We start from the raw sequence: 17,445 nt of genomic DNA on the forward strand, positions 1-17,445 counted from the left end.
GTTTCTGTAACATCTGTCCCAGATCATCTCACGGTGGAGGATCTGAGAGATTATTTCCAAAGATTTGGAGACGTAAAAAGTGTTGACATTGTCGTTAATCGCCGTTTTTGGTCACACCATAGAGATGAAAGTGCCAATGTAGCTTTTGTTCGGTTTTCAAATTACACTACTGTTGAGGAAATTGTAGAAAATGAGAATCACGTCATTAGTGGCTCTACTGTCAGAGTTCTTGCATACGAGGATACAGGCAATCTAGCCTCGGAAGACCTTCGTGAGCTAAAAATTTCTGTCAAAGGACTTCCTTTGTCAATGGGCTCAAAGGAAGTTCAGAAATACTTTGAAAGGACCTTTGGGGTTGTCCCTAATGGAGTATTTAGGAACAAGTTAGTGTGTATTGTCAGATTATCTAACATGAAAGAAGTTGAACATGTTCTAAAGCAGCAGAAGGGAACAACTATTCATGGAGAGCCTTTGTATTTCCAACGACTTGCCTGGACGAAGCTTAAACATAAATAAAATAGACAGCTTGTTGCACAACTTTGTTCCAGGGTCCCTTTTCTTCCTGCCCCCTGCAGCGAGATTGCATGCCCCCCTAACGATAGACATGAACTAAAAATGACACGATTTCAAGCCAAAAGACCCCACTCACTGTTCACAGAGTAGGGGAGGTAGTTCCTGGTGATGTGGTCTGGTCTTTGTGTGTATTTCCTCGTGGTTGGGTGTGTAAATGCTCGGAGATATTAGCTGCATAAGCTACTCTCAAATCCAAGGGTAAATAAATGATATGATGAACTACAATAATTTGTTTAATTTAATTTGTTTACTGGTTTACATCCATAATATTCATACAGGCACTACAAAACTACTGTCCATCATTAACAATAATAATAATAATAGTAATAATAATAATAATTTTAGGACCATTTCCTTTTTTCCTCTTTTGGTATAATTTTATCATGTGCAGTTGATAAATGTATGGATGCTAAAATGGGGCACGCAGCAATAATTCTAAAAGGTGTCGTAATACAAAACAGTGGGTGTATGGAATTTTTTCCCAAATTAAAGGTTAATTATTTATGTTAATTATTAAATATAATTAAGCAGCAGAGCCATGAGATTGAACGGCAAAGCCATAAGCAAGAAGACAAACGAGAGTGGCAAAGCTGTGAGAAGACACTTTGAAACTGCTATCTGTGCAGGCTAGTATACAACAAGATTTATCATGTTTTTCGTTGACAAGTCTCCCTGTTCAAAACCTGTCATTCATTTTTGAACAACTATTGTGCTTAAACCACCCCTTAAACACAAGCAGGTCAAAATTGTTAAAAAAAATTGTAAGGGGAAACTTTCTTTTGTGGAACCAACATAATATTGAGAGGTATGGGATAAAAGAAATATGCAAGCATTCTCAGTGGCATAATACTTGGCATGGGGAACAGCTATAACCACTTCTTGCAAGGACACAAAAGGACCAAAAACCTTAGAATGAATGGGGCAAAAACCTGGAAAGTGTACCATCTTGTTTGAGATGGTAAAATCACCTTGCAGTTTTTTTTTTGTGTGTGTGTGTGTGTGTGTAGGATTTTGAAACTGTTCATTTCACACTCAAAAGCATTTTAATAACAAGCATAAACCAATGATGGCCTCTCAAGGCTAACATTTATTGGTATAAGAACAGAATAATGAAGATGATTAACTGTTTGTTTAAAGTGCTAACATGAGTTTAATTACACTGTACCTCCCTTCTCCAGCCCACTTCTCATCCTTATTATTTTGTTAATATCACAAGTTTGATCACAGCCTGAATCAGTTATCAGCATTTACATTATTTTTAGTGAGTGTGGTAAAAAAACAAAGTGGATTCTTTCCAAGCTTTAAAGTGCCCCTGTAACTGTCCTTTGTAGCATGTAATGGCGGATACATTTTCACAGTGAAGCATAACATGTTGGACTAAGTGAAATCCATTATTTTCATCAGGGATTGTAAAGCCAGAGAACCACACTTTACCGACGAATACAATTTCTTTTATTAACTTTGTCTGCATTATATTTGACTGAAATGCAACGTATGAACTACAGTAGGCCTAAGAAAATTAAGAAACTGCCATAGTCTATAACATCAGGGTCCATTTTAGACTATAAGCAGTCATTCCTCAGGAATAGAAAAGGAATAGAAAAGTAAGAACAAAGGAGTGCATGCAAAATAGTCTATTGCATGGAATTAATGCATTCGCTCCATCTCCCTGCTGTACATGTATATTGTTCTTCCAAGTAGCAGGTGATTTTTCACATCCATTTGTGTGTTCTCACAGCACTTACAGTCAATCCACGTCACACATGACCGGTATTGTTGAAATTTGAAAGGAGTTTTGAAATTTACATGTCAGTTTTGATCATCGCCAACAAGACTTCAGAGTTCCCTTAGAAATTTCCCTAGTTTATAAATGGTATAAAGCTATGTCAAGTTTTTTTTCTTTTTTTTTTTTTTCATTACAGCATTAATATTTCAAGAATAAAAATAAATATTGTTTCCCAAGTATTTTGAATCTTTTTTTTTTCTAGTTAATGCGTCTTTTTTGGAAAAATTTCCAGAGAAATGTTCAACATTCCATTTACATGTTGCACATTACAAAGAGAAATTCAAATGTTCATTTCATCTCAGAAATACTGGTCACGCGTGACATGGATTGACTGTAATGTCCTCAGGTTGAAGGAGAGAATGCCCATTGTACAGTTCTCATGTAAGTTTTTGGCAGCATAACCAGTACCTCAAAATGATTGGTAATCACCATTACTTTTGTCTGTAACTGCTCCAAAAGAGTTTACGGAAATGCACAGTAACTCCACGAAATGTCATTGTTGGTGTGCTCAAAACCACATCAATCTGCCCTTGGCCAAAGAAACTGACTACACAAACAGCTTTATTGTCAATTCTTTTGGGTTTTTTGATAAAAATGTAACTTGGCACTATACCAAAGGATTCATGAAAGAAGTCCTTGACATCTGACCACTTTGTTGACATAGGAAGACCCTCCACTGACACTGAATGCTTATGGGACCTTCTGGGCCAAAATTGCAGGTTGCTAGATTTCACGACTTTGACCTCTGAACCATTTAAAATGTAACCCTCGGATTTGGTGATTTCATCAACAATGGCTTCATCGTGAAAATGAACAAAAGCTATGTTTGAATCTTTCTCTGGGTAAGGAACATCATAGTAATCGATTTTCAACTCCACAAGCTTCACGTCACCAAATTGCCTGAAGTAATCTCGTAAATCCTCAACAGTGACATGGTCTGGCACTGGCTGCACAAGCACACATTTTGCTTTACCCGGGAAATTCTTAGTTTGTGTAAACTTTGTCACTTGAGAATCTATCACTTGATCAGCAATCCTTTGCCTTGGTTCTTGTTGGGCTTTCTTTGCAGCAGATAATGTTGAAAACATAACATAGTAACTGCTGAGATTTCCATCTGAGGCATCTCTGTGCGCCAACATAACTGCGTCCACTTTTCCAAACTGAGCAAAGTGCTCTTCAATCGCTTGTTTAGTGGTTTCCTTCAAAATGTTGTTGACAACAACAGTCGAATATGACTTTCCTTGTACTTCACTCTTTTTGGTTTCTTTGGCAAGAGCTATCGTAATATTCTGGCCATCAATGACATGAGATTCAGCATCTGCTAGAACTTTTCTCGCGCTTTCCACATCGCGAAATGTCACATACGCGAAACCTCGAGGTAACTTACTGAATTTTCGACGAAAGAATTCCAGATTTTCAACCTCGCCATACTGAGCAAAGTAGTTGAACAAAGTATCTTCGGTCGTATATTTATCCGCACCGACAAGAAGATTACCCACATGAAGTCTCCTGCTTTTTTTTAAAGTTAACGTTCTTGGTTCGCGTGGATATTCAATGGGATATTTGATCATGATCCGCGGAGTTTTTGGTTGACGCCTGCGATCGGTTTCTCTCGTCGAATGCACCTCCCCTCCAGATTTAAGACTTGAGAAGACTTTTCTCTGAAGCTTTTGAACTGTTGGGAGGCGTACAAGCGGAATGTACAAAGCCCTTGATCGGCAAAACAGTGAAAAACTTCTTCGCTGCAGTTGAGGCATGAGCCGCGCCATATTGAAAAGCGCGAGTGAAGAATCATGGGGCATTTATCTTCTAGTTCCAGTCTTTACTGCTATTGAAAATAAAAAAAATTCGACAAAAGACATTGAAAGAAAAAATAAGATTTACTGCAACTATTTAAATATAACTAATTTTCGCCAGGAGCCAAAGATACGGTCCTAAATGTTTTCAGCCAGCCAGAATCCTCAGAAATTTCAAGCAAATTCGACGTATAGTAAATGCAGCATTTTTCTAAATTTCGCGTTCATTTAGGCTCCACGGCAGCCGCTGTTCAGGACCCGGGAGACGGCGGAAATCGAGCCTAGCGTTCATTACGCAATTTTACGTTGAGGGATACTATGTAGAAATGAGCACTGGATCGAACTGGATCGAAATTAATATACGCCAGCACCCCAAACGAGCACCCGAAGCTGATATAACCCAGTGTTCGGCTCGATTAGGCGTCCGTCGGTAAATTAAAACACACGAACAGCTTGTGCTGAGGTTGAGGGCAAATAAGAAAAAAAAAGTTTTTCGTGAGCGAAGTTTTATTATTATTTTTTTTTTCTGACGAAGGCTCACGCCAGGCGAGCGATGAATTAATCTACTGACCATACAGCTTGAAGTTGCTGTAAAGCCCTTTGATACTAACCACGCAGTCCACTGAAAAATCGAGAACTAAATAAATTCAGTCCTTTTTTCATTTGCGTCAAATATAATTTTAAAATGCTTTTAAAGATAAGGAACGAATTAGTCCTCTTTTCGACTTCTAGACACCGCTCAGACTAACCAATGTATAACTTAATGTTTATGTTGTTATTCAAATTGATTTCCCGCGATTTTTGGCAATTTCTCTTAGGTTTGAAAAGAATTGACGCGAATAAACTGCGACACATATAAATTGAGCCTTGAAAATCGGAATAAAAGGTTTCAGCGTTATTTATCAATTCATCCATACGCAATTCTAAAAAGGTTCTCACGTTGTTTTTGAAAACAAAAGCCCAGCAACGAAAACTAGTTTTTTGTGGAATACCTTTTAGCAGATTAAGAAATGCGATGTTTTTATCAACAACAGACTCCTCCTTCTTTGATTTCTACCAATAGGCGACAACATTGATGAAGTCTAATTTGTGAAAAGTGTGAATAATTTATGCTAATGTATTTGGCGCCCATTGCTTCACCTGTTGTTGTTAATAGCAGAGGAAGCTTGGAAAATTTGTTTTCATTTTTAGTTCGGCGAAGCGAAACAGAAGAAATCGCGGAGCAAAAATGCTGGCAGTTTCATTCTTAGGCAAGAAATTTAGCTGTGATGCTCAAATAGAGGTTTGTACTATGTTATAGTTCACTGGTTCGGTAGGATATTTTAATTTATACCTTTCTCTGAGTTGACTACCGTAAGCGTTAATATTGCGGCATAAAGATTTTATGATTTGTACACAAGCACGGCTCAAAAAACCTCAATAACTCCGGGTTCTGGTTTCCCAATATTAACGCTGTTTAATAACACTCAAAAATTTCAAGGCTGTTTCTCAGTTTCTACCTTTCAAAATTGTATCTTGCGTTTGAGTCTGTCAATCATTCAAATGCAATTGGCATCAAATGTTTTTCTCCTGTGGCGAACGTTGTTGTGGCGGAAAGACTCAGAGAATTTTCTAAACAGCCAATGAATAGAAAAGTAATTTTTTATCTTAAAATGACTAACAAAGCTCTGATATTTTACGCTTCTTTATCGACTGTTTTCTGCATGTTTACGCGGTGACTAAAATTCAGAATCAGTCTCGCGACATTTTCGCGCGAATATTCTAATTTTCCTGTTGTTTGAAAATTAATTGATAATGGCTAAACTGATAAGACGCTAGATCTTTGCCTTGAATGTTTAATATGCGTTTTGTTTTATAAAATTTTTATTCCACAAGGCCAAAAGTAACAACAACGCAATGAAATATTTTCAGTTCCACGCGCAGTAACTTATACTCCAGTAACGAACGCGAGTTGAATCTCTGCTGATTTTAAAAAATTAAATTACAGCGGGGCAATTTGTCGGCTCCTCGTCTGTCATGCCGGTTTTGGCAAACATGGAAAGCGGAAAGGCGGTTTCTTTTAGAAATTTCCTCAACCGGATACGATTTTTTGTAGGATGACATAGTTTGTCAATGACTGGACTGATTGGCATCATTTCGCAGTTTTTTTTTTTCCTAAGTTTTTATTTTCTTTTTCTAAAGAGGACTCGAGGTAAGATGCGTTAAATCGTAACGAGTAAAATAGTCCGGAGTATTTTCATCGTTGAGTTTGTTATCTTGGCACAGCCGTATACACATTGTCTTTTCCATCAGCTTCACGAAAATGTCCACGAGCTTAAACCTCGTGATATTCGGGCAAGGTATATTTGTGAATGTTTTTGTTTAAACTAAACGAACTGATTCCATTGTTAGAGATGAATTTTATGGAGAAAATAAAGGGATGTGTTGATCGTGAGGAATTACACTTGAAAAATCTTTGCGTGTGTAACAAATTTTGCACTTTATAACTTGTCTGTAAAAAGAGCTAGTTACTCGTAAAAGAATCCAAGGCCCCAGCCACACAGCTGCGTTTTCAAAAGTCGGCGAAAACGAACCAAAATATTTTTCATCAACACTAGCGTTTTCGTATCGTTTTTACCTATCCACACTAAAACGCTCGAAATAATCGATGAAAACGACTGAGATCTGGGATTGCGCATCTGCTATCTTGAGCCCCATTCACACCAGCAAAACATGTTTAATTAAACTAGGTTTAACACAATGAAAATTCGTAACAGAAAACTGAACCATTGGCCTTCACATAGGATTCAAGTAACTTTAATTTATGCTCTTTCGTTTGTGTTAAATCTGAAGTCGACAAAAATCCGAAAGCAGCTTTTATGAAGGAAACAGTTTTAAACTGTGTTTAACTAAACAGCTTTTAAACGTGTTTAAGTCTTGGTGTGAATGGGGCACAATTGGATAGAGGCTTCGATTTGGACTGGAACCGATGACATGTGACGCCATTCAAAGCACCGATTTCAAATGTCTCCGTTTTCACCTGTCCACACTAGAAACGAAGCGTTTTCAAAAGTCTCCACTTTTGAAACCATTTTCGAAAGTCTCCGTTTTCATCGGCGTTTTGAGGCGTTTTTGTGTGAACGATAGGCGAAAACGTATCAAAAAGTATGCGTTTTCAAACGATGGATGGGGCGTCCATCGTTTGAAAACGCATACTTTTTGATGTGTTGATCAAAGTTAGCGTGTTGATCAAACACGATTTTTGATGTCTTGATCAAAGTTGGCTAAAAGTTAGCCAACTTTCGCGATCCCTGGCGTGTTTCTTTCACCTAACTAAACTTAGAAAATAGGAGACTTCTTGTACTGTAGGGGTCGTACACTAGTTAACCATTAACCGTTTATGTTTACGTTCAAATTTAAACTTTTAAGAGCCATTAGTTTTTCTCATTATAAGTCTGGTCCTGAAGAAGACTAGTTGTACTAGTTGAAATATTGGCCCAAATAAATAAGCCCTTTGCTTAATGTCAGCCCTGCAATCAGTTTGGTCGATTTTAAACCACTGGCTTCAAGACTTTCTAGAAAAAAGTTAAAATACTCCTCTTTGGAAAGACTGGAATTTATTACTGAATCTGCTCTGAGTTTAATCCTAGCAGAAAGCAAGTCACGTGACCTCAGAAGCGTCTGGAGATCTTGACCTGTACCTGGCGCCATTTTGAATAAATCATGAAAAATTATTCAAAATAAATCAAGTGCTCACGAGTAAGGTCATGTGATACATCACGTTGCATACCAAGAGGATGCTGGGAACTAAGTTGACTCAGTACTTAATGTAGCAATAAAAACGCCCACCTGACTCGTCACCTTAATTCAGATTATTCGGTTTCTACCTTTACGTGCAGGTTGCAGATGAAATCGACGGAGGTGGGCTCAAACTAAATCTGCGAGTTCGTGAGATGTGCAAAAAGTACATCAGACCCCACGGACCTGTCCTGGCTACACTTCATGTAAACGTCAGCAACGGTCGCAGCAATGACGTCACGAAGTGCAAAGAACTGCTGGCATTTCTCAAGGAGCAGGTCTTGCCAAAGACGCTGAAATTGATCAGCTTGAAAAGACTTAGAGCGATCAAAAATGAAGAGAAAAGCGAAGGAGGCAATTGGTTGCGGTGTATATGGCCTGGAATTGGAAAAACAAGGAAAAGGTTTGTTTCTTAAGATAAGATAAGATAAGATAAGATAAGATAAGATAAGATAAGATAAGATAATACTTTATTGAACACTCCCCAGAGGGGCTTTTCGGTGATGAATACAACATGTTTAAAATGAACATAAGGTAAATTAATTATATATACATATAAGAACGATACATAAAAGGTAGAAAATTACTACTAATAATAACATAATAGTAGGAAATCTGCGGACTTCTCGATCAGCGGATAGTCCTAATGACAGCAGTGGTTGAAATTAATGACCTTCCCTTTCCACCCAAAAAAAGAGCGTGTCGAGCTGTCGCGGTTAGGATTATTTTCTTTTTGTCTTATGTCATCACTTGTTGTTTTTCGTGCGTGTGTGTGTGCCTACATTCCTTCCTTTCTTCATTCATTCATTCATTGATTCATTCATTGATTCATTGATTCATTCATTCATTGACTCATTGATTCATTGATTCATTGATTCATTCATTCATTCATTCATTCATTCATTCATTCATTCATTCATTCATTCATTCATTCATTCATTCATTCATTGATTCATTGATTCATTCATTCATTCATTCATTCATTCATTCATTCGTTCGTTCGTTCATTCATTCACTCGTGTGTTCCTCTACTCATTTACTCATTTATGCATACAAACGTGCATGCACATCTTCTTGCTTCTTTCTATTTGTTATTTTGTTTATTTATTCATTCATTTCTTTTAGAAAAGAAGGAAGCAAGAACAACTCGAAAGCACTACAAAGCACTCGAGGTGTGTACCTTATCGTTCACCAATCGACACCCAAACACAGACTTGGCCAGGCTTTCTCCAAGCCCTTTTAGCTTCTTTTAGGTTCTACACTTTAGCAAAATTGGAAGCCATCGCCATATTCCCGCAAGTAAAACACAAACTGAGTATCGGGGCCAATCAGATTGCGAGTTTGACTAAGAGTAGGTGACTGGATTATGCTGTAAAATAAACATAACGTTAGAAAATATTGTTGTACAACATCTGCCCTTCGTTTGTTCACAGGTTACTCTTCTGACACTGAAGATTGTACGCAAAAATGTCAAGAATCAAGCCTGTCTGATATCAATGCAGCGTATCAAACATCTAAAGTCGGTATTCTGGCCACGCCCAGGATAACCCGCCCACAGTTCAGTCGCAAAACAAACTCTAAAACAAATCAAAACAAGAATCTCTCTTTAGGAAAGAAAAATCCTAAGCACGACAAAGGAATGTGCGGAAGTCAAGAAGAAAGGTACCAGGAGATAGGCCCTCAATGTGTGCAAAATGAACCACAAGATTGGCACTCCTGTAGTGAGATTTCAGCCAGTAGTTCTTTTGTCGGCTTTTATTCATGTAATAAATCCAAAAAAGATGCTGCAAGCTATTCCGAGATTGAAATAGGCCAGACTAATTTGTTGAGAAGAAACGACGGGGACGTGGAACTCATGAAGTCAAATGACCAAGGATTGCAAACAAACTGTTTGCTGGGGCAAGAAGCCGGCAAAGACAACAGTAACAATTGTATAGTGGAACGTTGCAGAGTTCAAGGACAAAGCTTGAAATCATTTGCGGCTTTGTATGTGGGTGAAATATGCGAAGTAGCTCTTTCAGTTTTATTCAAGGAAAGGTCCAAAGAGTTTGCGAAAGAATACGTCGCAAATGTCATTCGTTTGGCTAACTGCAAAGTTACACAACTTGAAAAATCGAAATCTCAGACGGAAAAATACCATCTTGAAGAACAGGATACTGACATGGTTATGGACGAAATTGAAAACCCCAGTTTTAGCAAAGTGTGGAAAAACTCAGGAGTGTTCTCAGCAAAAACTCCTGAATCACATCAAGGCAACGATTCTGCAACAAGAGGCCAAGGAGTTGATACGAATTCGAAAAGTAGAGAAGAGGGAGAAGTGAAAGACAAGAATGATTTTCAGTTCGAAGAATTTCTGGAGAAAAAGATGGTAGATTCACTAGAATTCAGTGGTGACGACCCGACATTTTCCTCCTCCAATTCATCCAGGCAATCTATAGATCTAGTGATGAGAGAAAATGTTGAGTCTTCACTTAACAATCCGGAATGCGATGACTTCAATAACAAGCTTGCGGCTGAATGTACTCAGTTGAAAAAGGCGGTGAAAGATATTCAAACTTCAAAAGAAATCAAGTGTGCTAAAAGAAATGAACTGTCAACTGGAAATTTTGACATGGAAATGAAAGAAACTACATTCCAAGAAAACGAAGAAATGGAGTTGGAGGAAAACGGTAAAAATGAAAACGTTACTTTGATCAATGATGCATTAAAAAACGTAGGAGGACTTCTAAGCAATAGCCAAGCAAGTGAAAATACTAACCATTACAAGAATGAAGAAATGAGTTGTAGTACTCAAAGAAACGCAGAAGGCTGTCAGGATGCAATTACCAACTTTAAACCAGAAGGTGACGATACTGAACCTTCAGTTTCATGCATTTCGAAAAATGCAATGCCTGACAATTCTGGAAGTTGCAATCCAGAGATCGGAGAGGATTCCGAAAAATTGCTGTGTTTAGCGATGGAAAAACAATTAAAAGACAACATTGACAACTGTTTCCGTCAAAGAGCTCCGTATAAAAGAACCATGTCGGAATCTCAAGCTTCCGAAAGAAAGCAATGGAGTCCGTTAGAGTCTGGTGACGATGGTTTTAGTTTCCATTCCTCCGCTATATCGTGTATGGCCGTGCCAAAGTATGTGCGATCTGCGTCTTGTCCAGTGGTCTCAGAGGTAAGATACAAATAGCTTAAGTACTGCAGGAGTCTCCCTTCTTGTTTTTTCTTTCCTTTTCCCCTCTTATTTCACTTTTCATTCCTGTCGATCCGGGCGCTAGCCAAAAGGATCGTGGTTCTGGGGACAAGAATGACTCACGTATAATAGGCTATTTCCGAGTTGCTGTGAACCTCATTATGAAAGCGAGGCTAAAACGAAAACTTTTCATATGAAAATTAGTTTTGAGGATGATGTATTATTCTAGAAAGTGACACAGGCATACTCGGAAAAAAGAAATCCGAGTGCTCCTATAAGGAGTCGAACCTAAGACCTTCCGATTACTACCACTGAGCTACAGGAGACTCGTGGGAGCTAAGGCCATTAAACTAGGTTCATGGGACAAACATCCTGCATACTGCTAGGATTTGAATGTCGAACGTGTGGTATATGAAATAAATGTGATGGCATACTTCCAGCCTGGTGAATGAATGAGAATGATGTATATCATTCTCATTCATTCACCAGGCTGTTGGGATTTTTAACCTGTTAGTTTAATTTGATTATATTTGTTTCCGTTATTTCTGAGTGGAAAGCCTTCCTCTCCTAGGACGACGTCATGTTTGAGAGCATGCAGAGCCATCACCGTGACGTATATGATTCACTCTCCAAACGAAGCTGGGTAAGGATCTTGTAAGCTAAGCACTAGGCCGCGCCGCCATGTTATGAATGAATGCTTTCAGTGCCACACTTTTATTTTCATTTCATTTCTCTACTGAAGCGCTGCAGACTATTTTTCCTCTCATCCTCACTGATTAGATCATCCTTCGTGTGCATGAACTCTGGAATGGTGGGAAGCCAATGGATGCCATGAAAACCTGCATCGATTTGACAGGGATGAGTGATACGCTTGACACACAGGAGCCACGTGACTGTGCGCTGTTCCTGAACATACTTCAACAGTTACCAAGCTGCTGGTGAGATGATAGGCTTGTTCCTCAGTTGTATAGGACGTTTCTAATCTGACACATAGGCGACCTGTTACCTTAAATCTGGATTAGTATGTAAAGATTAACGTCCCAGTAGTTTATCATTTCTTGTTTTCAACTTTAAAATCGCTGTACTTGTAAATTACAGGTTCTTCTTTTAGTATTACATGTACACAGTTATGGTGGAATACTTTGTAGGTGGTGTCTTCGGTAACTCCCCCTACCCTAGACAAGGTACTGTGGTGGGTCCTCTTCGAATAAACATGTTATGACCAGTTCCCTAAATGGTTAATTCATTGTCACAGGAAAATTGACGTTTTACGTTAAGTCACAGCAAAATATTATTATGATCGTTTCCGCGCTTTCTTCTCTTACTTCAACAGCTCAATGTGGTCCTTAGATCTGTTCGCACTTGTGCTACCGAAGCTAAAGGGATTTATCTCTTCCCAGCACCACACAAGGTAAAACACTAGCTGTGAGCAGATCAGTGTAAGCTTGATCCACCTACTTTCTTTTTTATTCCGAAACATGCACTCCCCTGGCCCCAATTCTTTCATCCATGGCATTTGTGAGAGGTTTACAAAGTGGACGAGTTGCTTGAAGAATAAATGCGAGAGCGAAAAAAACTGGCTCCCTTTTTCTCCTTCGCATATTACTCTTTGTCAAGAACTGCCCGGTTCCTACCATCTGAACGCTTGCAGCAGATGGAGTAAAATTGCAGTTTTGTAAAAAACATTTGCACAGCTAATCCACGGAGTGAAGTTCAGAACGTGCAATTGTTTTGTTTTCTTTTTAGTCACGTTGAAATGGCCTGTGGCATCATACACATTGTATTGAAGAAAGTAGCCGTTGTAATTCGACGAACTTCAAAGGGTAAGTATTCGGGGCTGTAAATCGCCCTTTTCAGCGCATTTTCTCTTATCTGATTATTTACCTCTATTTATGGGAAAATCTCATTCACGGGAGCAGTCGTTTGTCTAGTCACATGACAATGATGACACTACAAGCTACGGATGTAATTACGACCAACGCTAATTCAACTTTACTTGAAAGTAATTGCGCCGATCAACTGGAACTTCTTCACTCCCCCCTCCCTCCCCCCCCCCCCCCCCCATGCCACCGCCACCCCGGGGAGTAGGGCATTTGACGCGAAAGGCCTTCCAGAGGGTAGGCAATTTTAACTTTACCTTGGTGGGGTGGGGACTTTGAACCTGAAGTGTGAAGTTGATACCTTTCTACTTTGTCCAGCGAAATACACGTGCTCAAGAAAATTAAGGCATGGGTCTCTAGTTATTTACCGAAAAAACGAGGGGGTGGTCTATCTTCTGAAGATTTAGGCGTACCATCGTGAGACTTAAGCGGCATAATATGGTTGCAAATGTCAACATATTGACATACAAGACGTATATAAATTAGGTCACGTGACCTGTTACAGCAGCAACATTCCAGAAAACTTTTGAGCAAAAATGGCACCACTTTTTATTGCCTCCAGGAGGCTGCCTATAGTTTTCTAACTTTGCAGCCATAAGGCACTTCATTTCTGTACCCGGGCCTTTTTAAAAATTCTCTCAGTTTTAAAAATAAACGGATAATTTCAGTTTGAAGGGACTGGGAACTAGTGAAACTAGCCGTTAATTTTCAAAATTAAAGGAGTTTTTAAAAGGCCCGGGCACAGAAATGAAGTGCCTAATGCTTGCAAAGTTTTAAAAGTACGGGCAGCCTCCAGAATACAATAAAACGTGGTGCCATCTTTGCTGGAAAGTTTTCATGAATGTTGCGGCCGAAACAGGTCACGTGACCTAATTTACATACATCGTGCATGTCAATGTGATGACATTTAGAAGCATATTACGCTTCTGAAGTCTCACGATGTTCTGGTTAAATCTTCAGAAGATAGACCACCCCCTTGTTTTTTCCAGTAAATAACTAGAGACCCATGCCTTAATTTTCTTGAGTGGTTCCTGATCCAGAAACCAGTTCAAGGGGGAAAATGTCGCTTTTGCGAGCGATTGGCTCACCGTAAAGGGTCTCCACAAACTTTGCAGTGTTTTCGAAGGTATAATGTATACAAAAATTAATTGAATGAACCAGTTTCCAACAATCCAAATCATTGTTGTATACACCAAATGGAACATTTGTCTTATGGGAGGGGTATCTATTTGATCGTTGTATTTGGCGCAAAGCATGGAGATGGTTTTAGTTTTGTAGAAAGTTGAAACTCTTCAGTTCAAAGATTTTCCCTCAAATTCTATCCGTGTGGCTGGTGTTAATGTACTCAAACTCTTTCGACACTTTTATTGGTCTGTAGTGCGATTTTTAAAGGCACAAAATGCGCTTGGCACAAATAGACCCTTCTCCAAAATGGCGGCCGAAAATTCAAAAGTTAAAATTAAAAACGTATACCAGCACTAGAAAGAGCACTTTTGCTTTAGTAACCCTGCAAAGTTTCAGCATATCAGGTGTAATACCAGATGAGAAAATGTAAGTTGAAAAATGAAAAATTTACAGACGTTTATATGACTGGGGGTATGACGTATACCCCCAGTCATATAAACGTCTGTAAATTTGTCAAATTTCATCTTGCATTTCCTGAGCTGATATAACACCTAATATGCTGAAACTTTGCAAGGTTACTAAAGTAAAGGCGCTCTTTCCAGTGCTGGTATCAGTTTTTTATTCAGTTCAATTTTAACTCATTCAAATCTGTTGCCGCCATTTTGGAGAAGGGTCTATTGCGCGTCTTTCAAGGTAAATAAGCCCAACGACAAAAGCCGCAAAATGATTAAATTCATGTGGCCGTTGTAACCCAATGGGGCGAGCTACACCGTTTGCAACGTTTTATATGATTGGTCAAGAGTCTAAAAAATAAAAAAAGCAAAGCAAACAACAGAACAATGCACCCAACCCTAAAAAATAATGCAGTTGCAGGTTATCAGGGTCCAGTGAAAATAGAGCTGAGAAAAGGTGAACGCAATCTAGTAGCGTTAACTGAATAGAATACCAAAATGAATAAATGATTTTAACAATCATCATGTTCTTTTGCTTTTCCTTGTTTTATTTTTTATGCACTAGCAAGCAAAAACAAGGACAGGGAACTCAAAGTCAAAACCTGCACAAACGAGCTTAAAGAAATCAAGGACATGGCGAATGACGTCATTCACGCAGTGAAGTCTGGGAAAAGAAGCAACACCGAAGACCCCGGATCTATGAAGTCGGTTCTCAAAGAGCTTCTGATAGCAATAGGAACATTCTTTGACCAAATTTAGTACAATTTAGAATACGTTAAAGTGGTTAAGTACCAATAAGGATATGTTGTAATTGGACAGCTGTAACAGGACACCCAGGTGACTGGGATGTGAGGCAACAAAGAGCGCTTTCTGACAGTGTATGGAAAAAATGGTACAGTGCAATTCTCGAGCGCTTTCCATTTGTATGGGATGTGGCTAAAGGCTGGCTAGCCTACGAGTAGCCGTACCCACTAAGGGTAAAGCAGGAAGGTTGGAAAGTTACCACCCTCCTACCTTCCCCTCAGAGGGTGGATATGGCTACGCATAGGCTAAGAGCCGGCTACTGGCAAATTTCACCTGAAAAACGATCTTTAATTATAATATCACTGGCTGAAATCTCAACTGAACGTGAATACTTGAGGCTAAGTTTAAAGGTGCATAGTCCAAAAGAGCCAGCTGGGTTTATTAATCCGCTCGCAACTCACTTTCGCTTCCCTTGAAAGATTTTAGTGAGAGAGAAAGAGCAGGACTTCTACTTATGTCTGAGCAGTACACAGCATATTGCCGCTTCTTCCGTTGTTTCAAATGAAAACAAGTGAATAACGTAGCAATTTATTAGTGCGCATTGACATGTTGAGTTACAAGTTGCAGATAACGAAAGAAAACATTCTCATACATCTATAGAGTGTTTTCACATGACGTCACGGCGGCCATGTTGGTGTCCCAAAACAAAGAAATGGCGGCCATGTTGGTGTCCCAAACTAAACCTCTGGGAATTGAACTCTATATAATTGACTCAAATACTTTCTTTTGTTTCAGTAAACCAATAAGGCCGGTAGTCACGTAAATGAAAACGCTCTATATACTATGTCTACTCGAATAAATGGCAAAGGTAATCCGCCGTACGGAAAAATATGCTGACCGGTACATTTACCCATAATTCTTAGCGTACGAAAAACCTAAAATCGCACAGAAAAGTTATAAAAACTTCAAACCTAACATACACAATGTTGTAAGCAAAGGGTAGAATTTCGCAAAAAAGATGGTTTTCTATGTACAGCCGCGATCTTTTTCCGTAAGGTGGATTAGTGTAAACTGAGCTGCTTTAAGCGGCTAAACGGCATTTCAAGGGCAAGTATCACGCAAATTTACTGTCACTTCCAAAACCCAAAAATGTTTGTCTGTCGGCACAAACAAAGAAAACATTGTCAAGTTTGTTATAAATTTTCACCCCAGTGCAATAAAACTGTCGATTAGTACCTCTGGTCAGAGACAGAGTAGGCCGGTATGGATTGAAACTTGAAAAATGTTAGGCTAATGTTTTATAAGTTCTCGCATTTTGTTTCCAAAATGCGCTAGAACAGATCGCGAGTTGTTTCTTTCAAGAATTGAGTTGATTTCTTTCCTCTCGTCATTCTGGAATTATTTGACAGCTGGTTGAGGGTCTTATTTCATCATTTTTAACAAAAGATATCAAAAACCCCAAGATACTTCCCCTTTAACGCCCAGAGAAAATGTCCTAATTTTAGAGTAAATAAATATTCCTCTCCCGATATAACCCCCAAGGTACTGAAATCGTATTTGACCCAGCAAGGGTTTGGCCGAGGGAGGCATTTAAATCTGACACTTTCACTCGATATTTTAAAATGCAACTTACTGTTCCCTTGGGAAATAACAGTAAGCAAACATTGTACTGCAAATATGAGGGTTAAATACAAAATACTAAAACTATTTTCATGAAACTTTTTTTTAAAAAGTTTAAAATGAATTTCTCCTTAAATCTATAGCTTATAACTATGCTTAAAAATCTGTATTAAAACACATCTACCCTTGGAATTCAACCTAAGATATTTTTATGACTGTGAAGTGAAGCCAATTGACTTAGACTTAGGTTGCCAGAATAACAACACGGCAGATTTATCTATTGCTATTTTCTTCCAACTAGATAAGAAGAAATGTATTCATACCAATCAGGAGAATCGTAAAGTTGATTATTAACGTTTTGAAACTGGAAACTAAAACTTCCTGCCTAAAAAGTAATATTTACGCAAGCTAAAATGAACTTCAGCACAGAAGTGAAACCTCCTTACAGAAGATACACAAAAGAAGCTCTTCCTACTAAAAATATACCACAGAAATTTCATTATCCTTT

General features: G+C 38.6%; 3 protein-coding genes across 4 annotated transcripts in view; 2 read left to right on the forward strand and 1 right to left on the reverse strand.

Moving 5' to 3' along the window:
- The window catches only part of LOC146457296 (uncharacterized), a 2,244-nt gene extending 806 nt beyond the window's left edge, over positions 1-1,438 (forward strand). Inside the window, exon 1 of the mRNA XM_085092044.1 lies at positions 1-1,438. This exon is cut by the window's left edge and continues 806 nt beyond it. Coding sequence (XP_084948170.1) covers positions 1-516 — 516 coding nt within the window. The 3' untranslated portion in view covers positions 517-1,438.
- A 131-nt stretch (positions 1,439-1,569) lies between these two features.
- LOC146457297 (uncharacterized) lies at positions 1,570-4,139 on the reverse strand. The gene has a single exon (XM_085092042.1). The coding sequence runs from the start codon at positions 4,126-4,128 to the stop codon at positions 2,791-2,793; it is 1,338 nt and encodes a 445-aa protein (XP_084948168.1). The 5' UTR covers positions 4,129-4,139; the 3' UTR covers positions 1,570-2,790.
- Positions 4,140-5,299: 1,160 nt separating this feature from the next.
- LOC146457298 (uncharacterized) lies at positions 5,300-16,736 on the forward strand. Of its 2 annotated transcripts, XM_085092032.1 has the most exons (9): positions 5,300-5,437; positions 8,034-8,335; positions 9,058-9,104; positions 9,366-11,098; positions 11,688-11,759; positions 11,897-12,054; positions 12,450-12,527; positions 12,863-12,939; positions 15,139-16,736. In XM_085092032.1, the coding sequence occupies exons 1-9, from the start codon at positions 5,384-5,386 to the stop codon at positions 15,330-15,332; spliced, it is 2,715 nt and encodes a 904-aa protein (XP_084948158.1). In that variant the 5' UTR covers positions 5,300-5,383; the 3' UTR covers positions 15,333-16,736. The 2 variants fall into 2 exon arrangements, with proteins under 2 accessions (XP_084948158.1, XP_084948159.1); XM_085092033.1 differs by lacking the exons at positions 5,300-5,437; positions 9,058-9,104 and having other exon boundaries at positions 8,120-8,335.
- Positions 16,737-17,445: the final 709 nt, after the last annotated feature.

Source organism: Pavona decussata, unplaced genomic scaffold (assembly GCF_977016875.1).
Source record: "Pavona decussata unplaced genomic scaffold, jaPavDecu1.1 SCAFFOLD_244, whole genome shotgun sequence".
NCBI classification, from domain to species: Eukaryota; Metazoa; Cnidaria; class Anthozoa; order Scleractinia; family Agariciidae; genus Pavona; species Pavona decussata.

What these genes read in the sequence shown, in the direction of transcription:
- LOC146457297 (XM_085092042.1), bottom strand. Translation starts at nt 4,128, where the DNA reads ATGGCGCGGCTCATGCCTCAACTGCAGCGAAGAAGTTTTTCACTGTTT.
- LOC146457298 (XM_085092032.1), top strand. Translation starts at nt 5,384, where the DNA reads ATGCTGGCAGTTTCATTCTTAGGCAAGAAATTTAGCTGTGATGCTCAA. An exon ending in CAACAGTTACCAAGCTGCTG is followed by an intron (nt 12,055 to 12,449) that starts GTGAGATGATAG and finishes TTACTTCAACAG; the next exon opens with CTCAATGTGGTCCTTAGATC. An exon ending in AATTCGACGAACTTCAAAGG is followed by an intron (nt 12,940 to 15,138) that starts GTAAGTATTCGG and finishes TTTATGCACTAG; the next exon opens with CAAGCAAAAACAAGGACAGG.